This window comes from Protopterus annectens, chromosome 1.part1, assembly GCF_019279795.1.
Source record: "Protopterus annectens isolate FY-2018-M chromosome 1.part1, PAN1.0, whole genome shotgun sequence".
NCBI lineage: Eukaryota > Metazoa > Chordata > Ceratodontiformes > Protopteridae > Protopterus > Protopterus annectens.
The window spans coordinates 1,681,251,731-1,681,271,317 of NC_056726.1; the positions used below are offsets into that span (position 1 = coordinate 1,681,251,731).

The following is a 19,587-nucleotide window of genomic DNA, read 5'->3' on the forward strand; positions in this document are numbered from 1 at the left end:
CATAACTTTCTGACAGAGATTGGTTAATCAAGATGGATACTGGGTAGGCCAGAGCATCAGCTGCGATTTGTAGGTATTCACTTGGGAGGTTGTCTGCTGCTAATTTGGTGGGTTTAAGTTTAGTTAAGAATTTTTTTATGTTGGAGGTAGGTACAGGAGAAAAAGAGAAGGCAGTGGGGAGATTAGTAGTTGAAGGTGTGGGTTGGAGGGGAAGGGGGGGTTGTGTTGTTTAGCTAGTGATAGTATGGTTTGTGTGAAGTGTGTGTTGAATGAGGTAGCAATATTTTCTGAGGAGTGAGGGATGTTAGGAGGAGGGGTACTGACTTTACCTGGGTGGAGGATGGAGTTTATGGAGGACCAGAATTGTTTGGGGCTGTGTTCGGAGGAGTCTAGGGCAGACTGGTAGTATTGGAATTTGTCCTGTTTTATTAGCTTTTTGACTATTGCGTTGTTCTAGGAATTTCTGTCTAATTGAGGGGGTCTTGGTTTTGTGCCAGTGCTCCCAGGCTTTATCCCTGTTTTTCATTTCTGACTTAGTGGTTTTCTGTAGCCATGGGGAGGGTTGTGCTTTGATTCTGGAAAGTCTTATGGGGGCATGGTAATTAAGGATGTTCAGGAAGGTAGTATTAAAAAATGCAACTGCGTCATCAAGACTGAGGTACTTCAGAGGATGCCAGTTACATTCTTTGAGGGATGAGATGAATGTGAGTGGGTTAAAGTTTATTTTTTTACGTATCTGACGGTAGATGACAGGTTTAGCTTGGTATAGGTATTATTTCAGTAGGAATGTTGGGGAGTGATCACTGAGGCTATATGATAAAGCAGCCTGTTATGTATGGCTGGGGGCTTCTTACTGACTAGTATCCAATCCAGGGTAGTGTGCTTGCTGGAGTTTTTATTTATCCTGGTTGGCGACTGGACTAGTTGGGTGAAGCCATGAAGGTTTACATGATGGGTTGGATGGTTGCCAGAACAGGATTGCCAGTATATATTGAAATCACCTAAAATTATAGGTTCTTTGGGGAGATGGTGGGTAGACCAGCTGAGGAGGTTTTCTAGTGGAGGGATGTTTTGGCCAGGTGGGAAGTAGCGTCCAGTTATGTTGATGGTTTTGTTTTGGTTTATTTTGAGGTTGGTATATATTATTTCTTCATTGCCTATTTGTGGAACTGATGATTTTAAGATCTGGATGTTTAGATGCCGTTTAAATATTATAGCTACACCGCCTCCTTTCTTGTTTAGCCGGTCTACTCTTAGTATGCCATAACCTGTAGGGAGTATTTGCTCACTGGTAATGTGAGGTTTTAGCCAGGTTTCTGTCAGGATGACTATATCTGGGGAGTACAAGTCTATGGTGGCATGGAGTTCATGGACTTTGTTGGATATACTTTTAATATTTAGGCTTAGTAGAAGGAAGTCATTTGGCTTTCTATTGTCTGTAATATGGGAGAAGTTGTGGTTTCTAGTCTGATTATGAGGATTGGGGTTGGAGATGGTAGGGCCAGGGTTGGGGTGGATATCTTCACTTAGGGCTAGTTTTGATATGTATGAGGTTATTAGTTTTCTCAGTTTTTGAATGTGTTTGTTTATAAGGGAAACTTTATGATTGTGCTCTTTGGGTAATAGGTATGGTGGGAGGGTTACTATGTTAAGTTGTAGGGATGCTTTATGTTTGAGTAATATAGTTGGTAGAATATGTGAGGGGTGCATAGGGATGGTTTTTGAGTTGGTGGGAGGGGAGCTGAGTGAGGGTGAGACATGAGTGGTGGTGTGAGTAGTAGTACAGTGGTAGTGGTCGAGTGCGGAAATGATGGAGCTTTGGTAGGATGTAAGATATGCAAGGAGAGTGCATGCAGTGAGCATAGGTAAGGTATGCTTGTACATGTTAGTTGAGGAGGTGTGATAGTAGTGGGAAGATGGAGGAGGTATTGTTGGGTTAGCGCTGTGGTTGGCTACTAGAAAGATGGGAGGGGTTTGTGAGTGTAATAAAGGTGGGACCACTGGGGGCGGGAGGGAATAGGGGGCAGGGTGGGGAGCGAAGCAGGTAGAGACCCTGTTAGTTGCTGTTATGAGGGGACTGGAAATAATCAGGTAACAGAGTTAATGAGTTAATGAGTTAATCAGTTAAGAGTTAATGTAGTCATGGAAATCCTTGTTTTTGGTGGCAGTCACCTCAGCCAGACGAATATCTGAGTTGCAAGCCTTATGCATCAAGAGCACCTATCTGATCTTCCATAAGGACAAGAGTATCACTTCGTATTAATCCATCCATTCTCCCCAAGGTCATTTCCGACTTCTCTATTAACCACTCCATTGAACTCCCTGTATTCTTTCCAAATTATTCAAACAAGGGAGAATACTGCCTGCATTCATTGGATGTTCATAGACAACTACATTTCTACCTGGACAGAACTAAGTCTTTTCGCAAGTCAGACCAACTTTTCATTTCCTTTTCTGGTCCTAGAATGGGGTGTGTAGTATCTAAAGTTACTTTGTCAAAATGGCTTAGAGATTGCATTACCTTCTCATATTCACTTACAAATGAATCTAAGCCTGCTCAAGTCCAGGCTCATTCAACTAGGGCTCCAGAGCCTCTGTGGATGACATCTGTGCAACAGCCATTTGGGCTAAACCCCATACCTTCATCAAGCATTACAAATTGGATCTGATCACCAGGGGAAGAGTGGCCTTTGGCTCAATGGTTCTCAGGAATGTTCTTCCATAAGGGCCACCCAGGTTCTCCAAGTAGCTTGGGATTCTGTCCCATCAGCCTTGAATAGGAAGAAGATTAACAACTTCAAATAAAGAAGTTATATCTTACCATAACATTCCATCTGAGTTGTTGATCTTCTTCCAGTCATCACACCCTCCCTCCGGCCCCCACCAAAGGCGCCTGGCGGATCTTCTGGGTCTTTGTGGTATTTCAGGGTTTCTGCATAGAGATGGCCTCTGACTTAGTTTCTTCTATATGTTGCATGCAAACTCGATCTGTGGTAACTGAGTGAAGGGCATTGTGAGGGTAGCAGCTTAGCTCAAGAGTTTTTGGTGCACGCGAGCTTGGTATAAGGCCAACTCGGTTCCGAGGGCTCAGAACCAAACCCATCAGTGATGACTGGAAGATCATCAACAACTCAGATGGAACATTATGGTAAGACATAACTTCTTTTTTTCTCCAAGTACAGATTAAATATCCTGTCCATTTTTTCAGACTTGCAAAGCACCATTTTATACATTTTGATGGATTGCCCTTCAGAACCTGTCGCTTTCCATCTTTTGAATTGTAATTTGCCTTTTTATTTTTTGTGATCTGCCTGATGAGCTTCTCAAATACCTCCTCATTCAATCCTTCATAGTCATTTTTGTTGTAGGTTATATAGGTTGATTTCCTTCTACAGTTCTGGCTATCAGATTTTGCTCTAGTTTTATCCCAAGTTACAAAGTTCTTACTGTTGCTAGTAAATGACTGAAAGTGGCAAGGAGTAGCAGTGCCTTTTTTTGGGTCGAGTGTCAACCAGCACCAGAGTAGCAGCTGCATTAGACACCTGTTCCTTTTGTGCAGGGCAAGACCTTTACATGAAACTCATGCCAGTGAGCTACTGAAACTGCTGAATGGAAGCCTGTTGTATAATACTTCTGGTGGTGCTTCTGTTAGTCTCTCTTGAAGGCGTGCTTCTTTTGAGTGAACCTCACTCACTTGCATTACCCTTGAAGTTCAGTATGTATTCTTGCAAGGAGAACACACCTGGAGTGGAAAGAGGAAAAATGGGTGCCATGAGGTGTGCTTCATTTAAACCTGGCATCAGGGGCACATGCATTGTCCAGAAGGGGAATGCTACCCCTATAAGCAAGGTACTTGAGGGTTTTAAAAGTGGATGCAGAATGGATTTAATTAATGTTAGTTAGCCTCTTTTAGATGCATTCCCTATCATCATCCAATGCAGTAAATACTCTTTTTCATATTTCATTTATCACCTCTTCTCCCCTCCCATCCTTTTTACTGTTTTACTGATTTTTGTGTAGTATTTTATAAGATGCATTTCCAAACAACACTTTCTCTTTTTCTTTTTAGGTAGTGGAGAAACAGCAGAAGAGAATGGAATTTCTTCTATCTCAAGTGAGGGTGCGTATGCATGTTCATGGGTATATATAGTGAACAATAGCAATCTATATGTATTCTGTTATGTACTCTACACCAGTATTTTTCTTGTATCCATTTGAGTCATCTGTTTTCTTTCTGTTGTAGCTTTTGACACATTTAGTACATATTTTTCTTACATTGTCTAAATCTGATCATCACTGAAAAATACTCTTTGATCACTGTTGCAGTAATGCTGACAGATGGGATATATCCTGCCATGGATATACTGTACATATGGCCATTATTCCAAAGCTGTAGGTGCTTCCTCCTCACGCTGCACGTATAGCAGACACACACTCAACAGCTTGCCAAGCCACGTGCAACACATTCTAAAATTTTAATGTCTAAAAGTAGAGGTTACCAGTGCCTGTTTTAAAACGTGGAAGTTACCATCTGTGAATGAACACACCAAATTTTGTAGTTGGAGTAAAAACGTCGAGTAGACAAGGATCAAGGCTATAGCAGGGGGAGACTTCCAAGATGCCTGCATACTGATTGATCAGCTGATTTGTCAGTGAAAAACAGAGAGAAAATACATCAGTATTGTTAGTTTGGGTAAAATTCAGTTACTTTGTAGATGTTCTTCATGTTTCACTGTTGCAGTAATCACATTTGTGTTATCTGCTTGCAGGTAGCCCTCAGCTGGTCTGAATACCACTGTCTTCAGATTTATGTGTCGGATGCTGTCACTTCTTCCATGATGTCAGGTCGTCGGGGGTATAAAACATGCAACCGACACCATTACATCAGTCTTTCTTGCTGTGCGGTGCCCGAAGCAGAAGCAGTTCGCATGTGCCGGTCGGCTGACGCCTGAAATTTTCGCTTTCGAGTTTCAGACCCGAAGTCTTCAAAAAAGTTAAGTACCCCGTTGGGGATCCTTTTTTCTTGCTCTAACCGATGTCAGAAAAAATTAACAATTGTCTTGCCTGTGGAAACCAAATACCTCATAGAGATTTTCATTCTTACTGTGTCACCTGTTTAGGCCCAGACCATGACGTCCCCCGCTGTCGGTTTTGTGCCTTGCTCAACGCCCAAACTATTCATCGTCAGGCTATTTTTGTAGCTAAATACTTTCTTTCTCAATCTCCTTCCTCCGAAATGGCTTCATTAAGCCATCCAACTACCGATCTTCCGAAAAAACGTAAGGATAAAGACAAAGACACACCGCATAGGTCCAAAACTGCTGACTATGCTTCCGTTAAGCTAGTCGCCAGTCCGCCGGTACTCAGTGAAGCACTTTCGCAGCCCCTGATACCCGCTACTACAGATTCACAGGCCTCTACTGAGACCCATTCGGAGTCCAGTATGCCGCGAGATGCTTCTTCGACTATGGAACCTGCAGATGTCTCTACCTTGGATGGGTCCGGAGCTGCTGTGCAGGCACCAGCTTCTGAGGGTGTATTCAGGCCTACAGACTTTCATATTAAACCGACGGCTTCGTTTCCAGCTAGAAGTACCGAATTCCTCAGGCCTAAAACTAGCACTATGCCTAGAAAACCGGCAACCAAACCATATACTCAGGCCCATATGCCTCAAAAACAAATGCTTAGAATAGCGGAAGACCTTATTACCTTAATTAGGGAAAGCCAGCCTTCCCCCTCTAAGAGACCTAGAACTGATTTTCTTTCTGATTCTTCTGATCAGGAATATGATATCTCTGCTTCTTCTGATTTGCCCTTATCTGCTTATGAGGATTCTAATGCAGAGGATTCCATTCCCTTTGCTTCCCCTCTACAAGATTTTTCTTTTGGTGAAACCTTGCATACCCTTAGGGAGCATTTCTGCTGGGAAAGCCAGGACTTTTCTGAGTCCAAAAAGAGACTTAGGGAATTTTTACTCCTGCCTCAACACAGGCCTCTAGCTATCCCTCCTGATGTTCACCGTGTTTTACTGTTGCAGTCATTACACTTGGGTTATCCTGCTGGCAGGCAACCCGCAGTCGGCCCGAGTTCCAAAGTCTTGGTCTGGCTTTGGTTGCTGTCGCCTCTTCTGACATCGGTGCACCAGGGGTATAAAAGATGCAGCTGATGCCATTTTCTTCAGTCTTTCTTGCCGCGCAGTGCCCGAAGCAAAAGCAGTTTCCAAGTGCCGGTCGGCCGACTCCTGAGATTTTCAAAATTGAGTATCAGATCCGAAGTCTTCAATAAAGCTAAGTATCCCGTTGGGGGAACTTTTTCTTGCTCCAGACCGATGTCAGTAAAAGTTAATAATTGTATTTCTTGTGGGAAGCAAATACCTCATAAGGACTTTTACTCTATTCCTTGCCTAGGCCCTGACCACGACGTTACCAGTTGTTGGTTTTGTGCTAGATTCAATAAACGCACTATTAAAAGTCGGTTTGATTTTGCTTTGCATTATTTTGGCCGAAGGTTTAATTACATAATGCCGTCGGAACAACCGACCGGAATTTATAAAAAACGCAAAGACAAAGAAAAGGACAGGCATCCAAGGTCCAAAACCGATGACGAAGCCTCTTCTAGGCCAGTCGCCGGTTAACGGTGAGGCGCTTTCGCAGCCCCTGACACCCGCTACCTCAGAGCCACAGGCCACAACCGACAGCCACATGGAGACACCGAGGCCTGTGGAAACTCAAGGTATTGGGCCTACGGAAACTATTCCCTCAGATGGGTCCGGAGCCGCTGAGCAGGCATCTGCTTCTGAGGGTGATTTCAGACCTTCACAGCTTACAATAAAGTCTACTACAGCAGCCAAGGCAAAGTCAAAGACACCATTAAAGACAAGGAAACAAGTACAGTATTTTCCTGAACAGTCATCCATGCCAAAGAAACAGATGCTTAAAATGGCCGAAGACCTAATTACTTTAATCAGGGGTCCCCATCCCTCTCCTGACAAAAGGCCTAGGCAAGACACTGACTATGATTCCTCTGACCAGGTTTCTATTTCCTCTGATTCCTCTTCTGATCAGGGATATTCTCTCCCTCTTTATGAGGACTCTGATGCAGAAGAGTCTATACCTTCAGCCTCTCCGCCTGAGGATTATTCTTTTGGGGAAACCCTGCACACCATGAGGGAACATTTCCATTGAGAGAGCCAGGAGTATTCAGAATCCAAGAAAAGGCTCAGAGACTTCCTTTTATTGCCTCAACACAGGCCCCTGGCTATCCCCCCTGTGCTTGATATTGTTGTTGATGTTTTCTCTGAATCCAGTCTGTCTCCTGACTCCCTACCAACTGCACCAGTCAAGCCAGACAGGTACTACAGGGTCCCTGACTCTTGTAAATTCCTTTATCTTGTAAATTCCTTTATAAAAACCCTGCTGCAGACCCAGAAACAATTTCACAGGGTCCTAAAGGGGTTAAGGCTTCCACTGCAAAAAATCATGTCCCCTCGGATTGGGGCTCCAGAGCTCTGGACAGATGGGGGAAAAAAGTTTACACTTCTGCTACTTTAGCTGTAAGGGCTTTAAATTTCCAGTTCCACATGCTCAAATATCAGCAGTACCTCACGTCATTGTTAAAATAGAAAATGGTTTCAAATTCAGAAAGTCCTGACAGTAAAGAAATTCAGGATTTATTGCATGCTGTTGAGCAAGTGGGAAAGCATACTCTGCAATGTGGTTTTGATTCATTAGAGGCTTCTTGTAGAGCCGCAGTTACAGGCTCTATTATTCGAAGGCATGCTTGGTTGAAAGAACAAAGTTTACCTGACCATGTTAAAGTAAAATTATTGGATGCTCCTGTACAGCATGATACTTTGTTTGGTGTTAAGGCAGAATGGGTGTTAAAGAAAATGGAGGATAAAGCAAAATCAATGCAGACAGTGAAGGATTTCTTACAGGTTCAGCCACCTAGATTTAGCAGAAACTGGCCTTCAAAAAATTGGTCCTTTCCAGTGTCGGGCAGACCACAAAGAGGCAGATAAAGACGCCCAAGAGGCAGTTCTCAGCCCCAAGGCTCCTACAGACCTAAACAGCTGGGTGCTTCAGCCCCCAAAGGAGGAGAAGACAAATCACAGCCATATTGGAAACAGTCCCAGTGACTTCCCTCTACAGATACCAAGCGCTTACCTTTTGGCAGCACCCCTAGGGGGAAAGCTAGCACTTTTCTCAAAAATTTGGCAGATAATCACCCAGGACAAATGGGTACTGAATATTGTTTCTCAGGGTTACAGGTTCCACTTTCACACGCTTCCAAAATCAAAAGGTATGCCAGACCTGCCACAAAATCAGTGGGCAGAGGCACAAAAACAGATTGCTGCTCTTATGGACATGGAAGCTATTCAAAGAGTTCCTCAACAAGAACAGGGACAAGGATTTTACTCAAGACTATTCTTAGTACCTAGAAAGGACAAAACCTGGAGACCACAAGATTCAAAATGTTAACACTACAGCAACTTGTGCCCATGCTGGGCAAGAAGCCTTGGCTAGTTACCTTGGACGTCAAGGAGGCATACTTGCATGTCCCAATCAGACAGTCATGCAGAAGATACCTCAGATTCATAGCAGGCTCAATGCATTACCAATTCTCTGCACTGCCCTTTGGCTTATCTACTGCGCCCAGGGTCTTCACAAAATGCCTGGCACCAGTAATTGCATTTTGCAGACAAAAAGGAATTCAAATATATCCCTACTTGGACGACTGCCTTATTCAAATAGAGAGCAAGGACATTCTTCTAAAGCATCTGGCATTTGTTAAAAGACTACTAATTTGCCTAGGGTACACAGTAAACGAAAAGAAATCAAAACAAGTGCCCTCTCAAGAGATAATATTCCTGGGTGCAAGCTTAAATACAACTGCCCAGATGGCTTATCTCACGGCAGACAAAGGCAACTAACTCATTACTTTCAAATGATGGCAACAGAAACCCAGCTCCCTGCAAGAAAAATTCTGCAGGTTCTGGGCTACATGGCATCTTGCATTCTACTAATTCCATATGCAAAACTGCATATGAGGAAACTACAATGGTATCTAAAAAGTGTTTGGACTCTGCATTGTTACAGCCTGGAGACTATCATAACTTTAATTCCCTGCCTACAACAGGAGTTTCGATGGTGGTCCCAGGCCTGTCACCTCAACAAGGGACAGCCATTCACCTTACCCACAGCCAGGCAGACAATGACAACGGATGCAACGGATTATGCCTGGGGGGCACATATGTCAGGAAAATGTATTCAGGGCATGTGGCCCAAGGAACAAATGCACCTTCACATCAATCAAAAAGTGGTGCTAGCTGTACAGAATGCCCTGACAGCCTTCAAGGACCTTCTGCATCCAGGACAACTTTTAATAAAGATGGACAATACCACAGTTATGTGGTACATAAACAAGCAAGGGGGCACACATTCCTACCCCCTATGCAGACAAGCCATGACTTTGTGGAACACAGCACTGACCTATCAGTACATCTGCAGGCACAATTCCTGCCAGGAACAAAAAATACACTGGCAGACGAACTAAGCAGAAATCTCATGGATCCTCACGAATTGAAACTAAATCCACAAGTGTTCAGCATGATAACGAGGAAATGGGGACGCCCAGACATAGATCTATTTGCCTCCCCTCACAATTACCAAATACAGAAATTCTGCACAAGAATTTATCACTCTCAAGCATGGAAAGTGGATGCTCTATCATTCAGCTGGAAAGGCCTGACAGTTTATTCCTTCCCTCCGATGCCTCTAATTACCAAGGTGCTCTTAAAAGTCAGACAAGAAAGGCCAAAAATGAACCTGATTGCCCCAGACTGGCCACACCAGCACTGGTACCCAATCCTAAAGAGCTTGTCTCAAGGTCCAGCTTGGCTTCTACCTCAAATTCCTCATCTTCTGACTCAACAAGACAATCAGATTCTGCACAGTCAACTCAGAACCTTAAATCTGGCAGCATGGCAGATAATGTAGCCACTCAGACTGCACTTCTCTCTAAAGCTGTTATGGATGTCATTTTAGAAGCCAGGAGGCCCAGCACTAGGAAATCTTATGCAGAAAAATGGAAGAGATTCTGTGCTTGGAACCAGGCACAAGGGCTTGAGCCACTGGTCCCAAATATACCTCAGATTCTACAATACCTAACTGAGATGATGGACAAAGGCCTATCTTTCTCATCAATTAAAATCCATGCTTCTGCCATTTCAGCTCATTACAATACGGAACCCCCTATTTTTTCACATCCTCTACTACGACAGTACCTCAGAGGGGCAAAAAATATAAGACCCCCAAGGAGAGCGCCAGTACCAACTTGGGATCTCAATTTTGTTTTGGAAAAGCTCACACTGCCTCCTCTTGAACCAGCCAGCACAGCTGATCTAAAATTCTTATCATGGAAAACTGCTCTGCTCCTAGCAATAACTTCAGCAAGAAGAGTCTCAGAGTTACAGGCATTAGTGGCTGTGGAACCTTTCATCATTTTTCATCACCAGAATAAAGGGGAAAGACTTCTGCACGCTTTGGATCTACACAGGCAGCTACGTTTCCATTTGGACAAAACAAAAACTTTCAGAAAGACTGAGCAACTGTTTGTAGCCTATGCTGCAGGATCACAAGGAAAGCCTATTACAAAGCAGACAATTTCAAAATGGATAGGACACTGCATCCGCTTCTGTTATGCACAACATGGCAAGTCAGTGTCTAAGGCCATTAGGCCACACTCTGCCAGAGCAGCAACAACTTCAGCAGCTTTTCGCAGAGGAGTACCAACCAAAGAAATTTTAGAAGCTGCAACCTGGAGCTCAGTGCACACTTTCACCAAGCACTACCACTTACCTTTCTACTCTAAATCCAGAGCAGGCATTGCCACTGCAGTTCTGTAGGGCCTGATAGCCTCTCCAAATACAATTTAGACACAGCCGCCCAACCTCAGGTTTGGGATTCTACACAAGTGTAATGACTGCAACAGTGAAACATGATGAACATAGTACAGTTGTGTACCTACCATAAATGTAGATGTTCGAGTGTATTCACTGTTGCAGTCCAGGTTACCCACCCACCATCCCCCTTTTCATTGCTGGGACTTTTTCTATACTTCTCAATTCTATACAACCTATGTGGTGTATTTGCTGGTAGATGAAGAAAATGTTTATAGTAATATATGCTTGTTTTTTTGGCATAATTTTATCTTTCCAGCCTTCCCATCTGGGGGCACCTGACATCTGGGGCAAGAAAAACTGAAGAAAATGGCATCGGTAGCATCTTTTATACCCCTGGCACACTGACATCAGGGAAGAGGCGACAGCAACCGACGCCAGACCAAGACTTTGGAACTTGGGCCGACTGCGGGTCGCCTGCCAGCAGGATGACCCAAGTGTAATGACTGCAACAGTGAATACACTCGAACATCTACATTTATGGTAGGTACACAACTGTACTTTCTGGCTATTGTAGATTGTTTTCTTGGAATCTAGCCTTACCCCAGACACTTTGCCTCCAGCTCCCAGGAAACCTGACAGGTACTACAGAGTACCTGACTCTCACAAGTTCCTCTTAAAGAATCCTACTGCGGATCCGGAGACCACTTCCCAAGGACCAAAAGGCATTAAGGCTACTACTGTCAAAAATCCTACCCCTTCTGATAGGGACTTTAGAGCCTTAGACAGATGGGGTAAGAAGGTATACACTTCTGCTACTTTGACCATTAGGGCTTTAAATTGCCAGTTTCATATGTTAAAGTATCAGCAGCATATTATGGGACTACTTAAACAGAAAATTATGTTGATTCCTGACTGTGCTGAACACAGAGTTGCAAGATTTAATGCATTCTGCTGAACAAGTTGGTAAACATACTTTGCAATGTGGATGTTCTTCGTGTTTCACTATTGCAGTCATCACATTTGGATTATCTGCCTGCAGGTAGCCCTCAGCTGGCCTGAATACCAGAGTCTTGGATTCCTGTGTCGGATGCTGTCTCTTCTTCCATGACGTCAGGTTGTCAGGGGTATAAAACATGCAGCCAGCGCCATTACATCAGTCTTTCTTGCCATGTGGTGCCTGAAGCAGAAACAGTTTGCAAGTGCCGGTCGTCCGACTCCTGAAATTTTCGTTTTAGAGTTTCAGAACCAAAGTCTTCAAAAAAGCTAAGTACCCCATTGAGGATTCCTTTTTCTTGTTCTTAACCGATGTCAGTAAAAGTTAACAATTGTCTTACTTGTGAAAAGCAAATACCTCATAAAGATTTTCATTCGCACTGCATTCCTTGCTTAGGCCTAGACCACGATGTCCCTCGCTGTCGGTTTTGTGCCTTGTTCAACCCCTGAACTATTCATCGTTGGGCTATATTTGCAGCAAATTATTTTGGTACTCGGTATAACTATCCAGAAAAGACTTCGGTAAGCCATCCGACTACCAATATTCTGAAAAAACATAAGGTTAAAGTTAGAGACAGACCGCTTAGGTCCAAAACTGCCGACAACGCTTCCGTTAAGCTAGTCGCCAGTCCGCCGGTACTCAGTGAGGTGCTTTCGCAGCCCCTGATACCTGCTACCTCAGATTCGCAGGCTTCTACTGAGACCCATTCGGAGTTTGATATGCAGCGAGATGCTTCTTTGACTATGGAACCTGCGAATGTCTCTACCTTGGATGGGTTTGGGGCCGCTGTGCAGGCACCGGCTGCTGAGAGCGTATTCAGGCTTACAGACTTGCATTTTAAACCGAAGCCATCTTCTTCATCCAGGCCTAAAACTCGACCCACGCCTAGAAAACTGATGTCCAAACCGCATGGTCAGGTCCATATGCCTAAAAAACAAATGCTTAGAATGGCTGAAGACCTTAGGGTAAGCCAGCCTTCCCCCTCTGAAAGACCTAGAACTGATTTTCCTTCTGATTCTTCTGATCAGGATTCTGATATTTTTGTTTCTTCTGATTACCAGGATTTGCCCTTATCTACCTATGAGGATTCTGATGCAGAGGATTCCATTCCGTCTGCTTCCCCTCCAGAAGAATTTTCTTTTGTTGAAACCTTGCACACTCTTAGGAAGCATTTCTGCTGGGAAAGCCAGGATTACTCTGACTCCAAAAAGAGGCTTAGGGAATTCTTACTCCTTCCTCAACACAGGCCTTTAGCTATCCCTCCTGTTGGATATTGTACATAATGCTTTCTTGGAATTTAGCCTGTCCCCAGACACTTAACCTCCAGCTCCCAGAAAACCTGACAGGTATTAGTGTACCTGACTCTCACAAGTTCCTCTTCAAGAATCCTACTACAGATCCAGAGACCATTTCCCAAGGACCAAAGGGCATTAAGGCTACTGCTGCCAAAAATCCTACGCATTCTGATAGAGATTCTAGAGCCTTGGACAGATGGGGTAAGGAGGTATACACTTCTGCTGCTTTGGCCGTTAGGGCTTTAAATTGCCAGTTTCATATGTTTAAGTACCAGCAGCATATTATTGGACTACTTAAACAGAAAATGATGTTGATTCCTGACTGTGCTGAACACCGAGAATTACAGGATTTAATGCATTCTGCTGAACAAGTTGGTAAACATACTTTATAGTGTGGTTTTGATTCTTTAGAAGCATCTTGCAGGGCTGCTGTCACTGGGTCTGTATTTAGAAGACATGCTTGGCATAAGTTGCAAAACTTGCCAGATCATGTTAAAGCTGAATTACTGGATGCTCCCTTAAACCAAGACCGCCTATTTGGCAACAAAGCAGAAGTCTTCAAAAAGATGGAGGAAAAAGCTAAATCTATGCAAACTGTTAGATTTCCTGCAAGTACAGGCTCCCAGATTTAGTAGGCATTGACCTTCAAAAAATTGATCCTTTCCAATCTCTTCCCGGCCTTCTCAGTCCAAACCCAGGAACAGCAGACCACCTAGCTTAGTCTCAAGCTATGCACAGGCCTAACAATGGGGGGCTCCCACTTCCAAAGTAGGTGGTGTCTAGTGTGGCCCTGAATTAGTCCATTCATTTGCCTACCTTTTTCCCCGAATCCACAAAACAAAGCAGAAGGAATACTGCACTCTTTGGACGTGCACAGACAACTTAGATTTTATTTGGAGAGGACTAAGCCTCTCAGAAAATCTGAACAGCTGCTAGTTGGCTTTGCTGCAGGGGCAGAGGGGAAGGCCATTTCTAAATGGATAGCCCATTGCATTCATTTCTGCTATAAGCACCATGGAAAACCTACCCCACAGTGGATAAGATCACATTCCACCAGGGCTGTATCTACCTCTACAGCCTTTCTCAGTGAAGTCTCTACCATGGACATCGTAGAAGCAGCTACCTGGAGCTCTGTACACCAAACATTACCACATGCCTATTTTTTTTTTCTAAATCCAGAGCTGGTTTTGCCATTGTAGTCTTGCAGGGCTTAATAGCTGGCCCTAATGCCCTCTAACTTCCTCCTCCCTTCCTTAGCTTTGGGAATCAACCCAAATGTGATGACTGCAACAGTGAAACATGAAGAACATAGTACAGTTGTGTACACTTACCATAAATGTAGATGTTCGTGTGTATTCACTGTTGCAATCCTGGTTACCCTCCCCCTTACTTCTCTTGGCTCTACCTTTCCTTCTTGTTTGGTGTATTTAAGCTTTCTGGTGTATTTGCTTTTTGATGGAGATGTACCATAACATATGCTTCCCATTGTGGGGGCACATGACATCTGGGGCAAGAAAAACTGATGTAATGGTGTTGGCTGCATGTTTTATACCCCTGGATGACCGGACATCATGGAAGAAGAGACAGCATCCGATGCAGGAATCCAAGACTCTGGTATTCAGGCCGGCTGAGGACTACCTGCAAGCAGATAACCCAAATGTGATGACTGCAACAGTGAATACATTTGAACATCTACATTTATGGTAAGTGTACACAACTGTACTTTTTGATGCTTTAGAAGCATCTTGCAAGGCTGTTGTCACTGGATCTGTACTTAGAAGGCATGCTTGGCTTAAGGAACAAAACTTGCCAGATCATGTTAAAGCTAAATTACTGGATGCACTCTTAAACCAAGACCGCTTTTTTGGCAACAAAGCAGAAGTCCTCAAGAGGATGGAGGAAAAAGCTAAATCTATGCAAACTGTTAAATATTTCTTACAAGTACAGACTCCCAGATTCAATAGGCATTGGCCTTCAAAGAACTGGTCCTTTCCAGTCCCTTTCAGGCCTTCTCAGTCCAAACCCAGAAACAGCAGACCACAAAGACTTCAGTCTTAGGCTACGCACAGATCTAAGTAGTGTGTGGCTCCCACTTCCACAGCAGGAGTAGTAAGTCACGCCCCTATGGAAAAATGTCACAATGACTTAACCTTAACCCTTCCAAGCCCTGCTCAACTATTTGCTCCCTTAGGAAGAAAGCTCGCCCTGCATGCAAAAAACTGGGAACTCATTACCCAGGACAAATGATTTTTGACCATAGTTTCCTGAGGATACAGATTCCACTTCCACACGCTACCCAACCCCAAGTGGTTGGCCAGACCTCCTCCCAAATCAGTGGGCAGATGTCCAGCAGCATATTCTCTCTCTCCTCAGTATTAGGGCTATTCAACCTGTCCCAGCAGAACAAAGGGGGCAATGTTTTTTATTCAAGACTTTTCCTGGTACCCAGAAAAGAAGACTCCTGGCATCCTATCCTGAACCTGTCTATTCTCAACACCTTTTTGGTGGTTCTAAAATTCAAAATGCTAACTTTTCAACAGCTTCTTCATATGCTAGCCAAGGATGCCTGGCTGGCAACCCTAGACTTAAAGGAAGCTTACCTGCACATCCCAATAAGAGAATCCTGCAGTCAATACCTACGTTTCAGGGTGGGCTCCATGCACTTTCAGTTCTCTGCACTTCCTTTTGGGTTATCTACTGCCCCCAGGGTGTTCACAAAGTGTCTAGCTCCAGCCATTGCATTTTGTAGGCAGAGAAATATTCAGATTTACCCATACTTGGATGATTGTCTCATTCAGGCAGAAAGCCAGGACTTGCTATTACAACACCTGGCATTTGTAAAGAAACTTCTAACCTCACTGGGGTACACCATCAACGAAAAGAAGTCTCACCTAGTACCCTGCCAACAGATTGTATTCCTGGGAGCAAGCTTGAACACAACTTCTCAGATGGCATTCCTCACTCCAGAGAAACAAGTTTATTTGATAACCTACTTCAAACTATTGGCCACAAAAACCCAGCTATCTGCAAGGAAAATACTGCAAGCTCTGCGGTTCATGGCCTCTTGCATTCTGCTGATTCCATATGCAAGACTGCAGATGAGGAAACTTTAATGGTATCTTAAAAAGTCTATGGTGTCAACATTCTCAAGACCTGGAAACAATGATTCCTGTCATTCCTTGTCTAAGAACAGAGTTCCTTTGGCATAACAAGGGACTCCCTTTCACTCTACCCCCTGCCACCCAAACCCTAACAACAGACGCATCAGATTATAACATGGGGGCTCACATGACAGGACAGTGCATTCAGGGCAAGTGGAACCCGAAACAGATGCACCTGCATATCAATCAGAAATAAATGTTAGCTGTACAGAAAGCTCTGACAGCCTTCAAAGACGGACAACTATTAATAAAGACAGACAAAACCACAGTTATGTGGTACATAAACAAGCAGGGGGGAACCCACTCCTACCCCCTCTACTGACTAGCCTTGGCTGTGTGGAATACAGCTGTGAGCTACCAAGTGCACCTAAAGATCAATTCCTGCCCAGTAAACTAAATTCACTGGCAGACGACTTAAGCAGAAATCTCATGGACTCACACAAATGTAAACTAGAACCCAAAATATTCAAGTTCTTGAGGAACAAATGGGGGATTCCAGAGGTAGACCTGTTTGCCTCCCCTCAGAACTACCAGTTGAACAAATTCTGCACGAAAACTCCCCACAGTCAAGCTTGGAAAGTGGATGCCCTGTCCTTTACCTGGGAAAGCCTCTAGGTTTATGCCTTTCCCCCTCTGCCTCTCCTCTCGAAGGTTCTACTAAAGATCAAACAGGACAAACCAAGGACAATACTGATTGCACCAGACTGGCCATGCCAGCACTGGTACCCCCTTTTGCGCAGTCTGACACTGCTACAACCATGGCACCTGCCTCAAACCCCTTCCCTGCTGTCCCAGCAGGCGGGCCAGACCCTGCACCCTCAGCTTTAAACCCTGAACCTTGCAACCTGGCTAATTCCATGAGCTCTCCTCTAGCAACCCTCAGTAAGCAGGTGCTAGATGTAATTCTTGAGGCAAGGAGGACTAGTACTAGAAAATCCTATTCTTAAAAGTGGAAAAAGATACTGTTCCTGGTGCCAGGCTGAGGGGATGGGCACAACGGTGCCCAGCTTACCTCATATTCCTGATTATTTAACAGAAATGCTCCACAAGGGCCTATACTTATCGTCAATTAAGATTCATGCCTCTGCCATTTCAGCACATTATAATACTAAGCCACCCCTCTTCTCTCACCCCTTGCTAAAACAATTCCTTAAAGGGGCCAAAAATGTAAGACCCCCCCCCCCCCAGGAGAGCTCCCACTCCAGCCTGGGACCTTAACTTCGTATTGAAAAAGCTCACTCTTCCCCCCTTTGAACCAGCTGCTACAACCAAGTTGAAATTCCTTTCTTGGAAAACAGCCTTACTTCTAGCCATCACTTCAGCAAGAAGAGTGTCTGAATTACAGGCCCTCATAGCAGTGGAACCCTTCATCATCTTCCATGCAGACAGGGTTTCCCTCAGGACTAATCCATCCTTTATGCCCAAGGTGGTGTCTAGTGTGGCCCTAAACCAGTCCATTCATTTGCCTGCTTTTTTCCCTAATCCTCAAAATAAAGGAGAATGGATACTGCATTCTGTGGACTTGCACAGACAACTTAGATTCTATTTAGACAGGACTAAGCCTCTCAGAAAATCTGACCAATTGCTGGTTAGCTTTGCTGCAGGGGCAGAGGGGAAGGCCATTTCAAAGCAAACCATTTCCAAATGGATAGCCCATTGCATTAATTTCTGCTACAAGCACCATGGAAAACCTACCCCACAGGGGATAAGATCACATTCCACTAGGGCTGCATCTACCTTTGTGGCATTTCTCAGAGAAGTCCCTACTGGGGGCATCCTGGAAGCTGCTACCTGGAGCTCTGTACATACCTTCACCAAGCATTAACACCTGCCTATCTTTTCTAAATCCAGAGCTGGATTTGCCCCAGCAGTCTTATAGGGCCTAATTGCTGGCCCTAATGCTGTTTAACTACCTCCACCCTTCCTTAGCTTTGGGAATCAACCCAAATGTGATGACTGCAACAGTGAAACACAAAGAACATAGTACAGTTTTTTACACTTACCATAAATGTAGATGTTCGAGTGTATTCACTGTTGCAGTCCTGATTACCCACCCTCCAGCCCCCTGACTTCTCTTGGCTTTACCTTTCCTTCTTATTTGGCATATATTATAGCATGTGTATATGCTTTTTGCTGGGGCTGTACCATACCATATAATTGCTTCCTATTGCGAGGGCACCTGACATCTGGGGCAAGGAAAACTGATGTAATGGCATCGGCTGCATGATGTTATGTAGTCCAATCTCGCCTACATTCTTACCCGTGGGTTCGGAGCCGAACCTTGGCTCCGTCTCGTCCATGCTCCAGCTCGAAGTCTTTCAATTGGCTGGGCTAAGAATTATCCCATGCTGCACTGTTCCCTTTTCCCAGATCTCGTTTGCCGCTCGTATAGCTCGGACGTGGTCTCGCTCTTGGCTGTGGCTAAGTATTACTTTTGTCTTTATTGACAGTTTCTTGCCTCAAAAAAAGCTATTTTCATAGCTGTATGTGTGTACAGGTCAAATATTTGGTGTAGAATTGTTTCTGGTAATATTGTCTTTTGTGGTGTCCCGCTAACTGTTTTCCCTACAGGCTAGGCCTGTTTCAGTGAGAGGACCTAGTCCACCCCTTCTTCTGTGTTGCTTGTTACTGTTAGTAGGTACCTATCCCTCGGGCTAGGACCATTTAAGTTTAGAGGACCTAGTCCTTTCCTTGTGTTCCTGTTGAGACTGATTAAGTTAGAGGTCTTTTGTAATTGTCTGTTGGTTTTCTTGGTTCCCGCGCTTTATATATTAACGCTTCATCGTTATTAACGGTTGGTGGTTTCTCTCATTATGTCTAAGGATACGAAAGAGCATAAGCCCTCGGACTTTAAGAAATGTACTAAATGTGGTTATAAGATATCTATCACTGTTGGACACACTGTTTATTGTCTGGGGGCTATTCACCTCCAGGAATCTTGTACATTTTGCCATGCATTTAGCCCGCGTGTTCTTCAGGAGAGAAAGAACAAACTAATTTTGAAAGGACTTTTGAAACCCTCCAAGGAGGATTTGGGAAGGGCTTCTAGCTTCAAGTCCTCTCCCTCTAAAAGTAAAACTTCTAAGGCAAAAAAGCATTCTCCGGCTCCATCTGTATCCTCGGAGCCTCTGGAGAAAGTAGTGAAATCTACTGTGGCTTCCTCAGCTCCACTGTCCTCTGAGCCGCAGGAAGTTGGTGTATTGACTGAATCTGTTTCGGCTCCAAGTCCCTCGG

The 19,587-nt window shown here is 44.2% G+C and overlaps 1 protein-coding gene across 1 annotated transcript in view; it reads left to right on the plus strand.

Moving 5' to 3' along the window:
* Positions 1-19,587, plus strand: part of CEP85 (centrosomal protein 85) — a 2,011,196-nt gene that overhangs the window by 1,372,168 nt on the left and 619,441 nt on the right. Inside the window, exon 11 of the mRNA XM_044083921.1 lies at positions 4,070-4,120. Within this exon, the coding sequence (XP_043939856.1) occupies positions 4,070-4,120 (51 nt within the window). The remainder of the gene's footprint in view (positions 1-4,069; positions 4,121-19,587) is intronic.